This window comes from Penaeus monodon, chromosome 23, assembly GCF_015228065.2.
Source record: "Penaeus monodon isolate SGIC_2016 chromosome 23, NSTDA_Pmon_1, whole genome shotgun sequence".
NCBI lineage: Eukaryota > Metazoa > Arthropoda > Malacostraca > Decapoda > Penaeidae > Penaeus > Penaeus monodon.
The window spans coordinates 27,242,074-27,243,658 of NC_051408.1; the positions used below are offsets into that span (position 1 = coordinate 27,242,074).

The following is a 1,585-nucleotide window of genomic DNA, read 5'->3' on the forward strand; positions in this document are numbered from 1 at the left end:
GTTCGTAGTACTGTATTCTTTACTGCACAAACAAATGAAGATCTAGCTCATTATCCGATATATATGCTTTAAAAAACGTATCCCAAAACTCTGATGTACATTTCGGCAATTTATACACCAGAGGCCACAAGGATGACAATGCTTCATGAATTCTAGATAAAAAATGCATGTTAAACACAATTAAAAGAGAGCTGTGAAGTATGGATCAGACTAAGTGGGGAAAAAAACAGACAGATAACATATCTGTTTATCATATAAGTGATAGGCTGTCATGTTGCGAATATCACGGTATGTCCAATGCGATCGAAATTATTAGTCAATATCAGAGGTGCAGTGAAATAGCAGGAGTTCTCCAAATATACTGTGACTTTGATTTGATATTCATTTTTTTTTTGGAGGAAAGATACGCTGTTGAAGGTAAGTAATTGAACAGACGTTAAAAAAAGACTGCTGAAAGATTGCTAAAAACATCATCCACGTAAGTAACGCATTGGAATGAAATTTTTTAATTGTAAGTTGTTAGGTGTGTTATACAGTCAGTGATATAAGAAATTGCTATGAATGCATCCAGTTCATCAAGAACTGTAATGACTCGACAGACCTTAATGTATGAGCTCAAATTGCGTTGCTGCATTTACATGTATATTCTAAAACCCATGTGTCTATACGTCTGTGCCTTGATAAAAAAATGGGTAATTAACCCTCGGTGAGAAAGCTTTGTTATCGAAAGGAATGAGAAAAGATCGATAGTAAAGCGACATTGTTCGATGGGCCGAAGGAGAGAAGGAGGCATTCCGTTGCATACTCACGCCAAGAGGTTTACTTCCCCTGCAGGCGGAGCGGCATGTGGCAAGAGATAGCTCTTCTGCTGCTCCTTGTCGCCCGGACCTGGGCTGGCCAGATCATCGGGAACTGTGAGTTGTACACACGGTAATTTGACGTTCGCTTTTATTGATGCTTCTATATCTTTAAAGCAAGTGTATTGATGCAGATCTGCGAGCTTACCGCCTTTCATCGGATTTGAAGATTACCTTTTTAGATCATTCGGGATCATTAGTCATTTACGGATTTAGACTGAGACAGGCGCGTCATCGCATATCAGCACACTGCTTTGTAGGGTATGGCACCCAGAGAGAACAAGGTGCTGATAAGCTGATATCTAATCGGTTGACGTTCAGATAAATGCCAAATGGTAATGCTTCAGTAATGCTTACATAACATATGATTATATCAGTTCAAATAAGGAACACATAGAACCACCTGGACTAATACACACCTTACATACGTGTCCTTTCCTAGCATGGTTCGACTATTACACCACAGTCCTGCGTGCCTCTGTGATCGACCTCACGACGGATCAGCTGACGTTCCACCTGAACGCCCTGCTGGAGAGGTTCCCGTTCCCGCATCCCGAGGACCACATTCACCGCGCCCTCGTCATAGCCTTTAGTGCCCTCATATTCATCATCAACGAAATGGAGGAAACGGCTCGCATACTCCTGCACCTTGAGTATCACCACGAGTACCAGTAGGGGACAGTTATGTTGACTCCATGAACATAGTTTGTCGTTTACTTGTCTTCTGA

At 41.5% G+C, this 1,585-nt stretch overlaps 1 protein-coding gene across 1 annotated transcript; it reads left to right on the forward strand.

Annotated features, from left to right (window-relative positions):
* Positions 1-54: 54 nt before the first annotated feature.
* Positions 55-1,585, forward strand: LOC119587909 (the record flags this gene model as incomplete). The annotated part of the gene is given in 3 exon segments (XM_037936618.1): positions 55-417; positions 835-914; positions 1,300-1,585. Coding segments are annotated over 2 exon segments (303 nt in total). The 5' UTR covers positions 55-417; positions 835-844.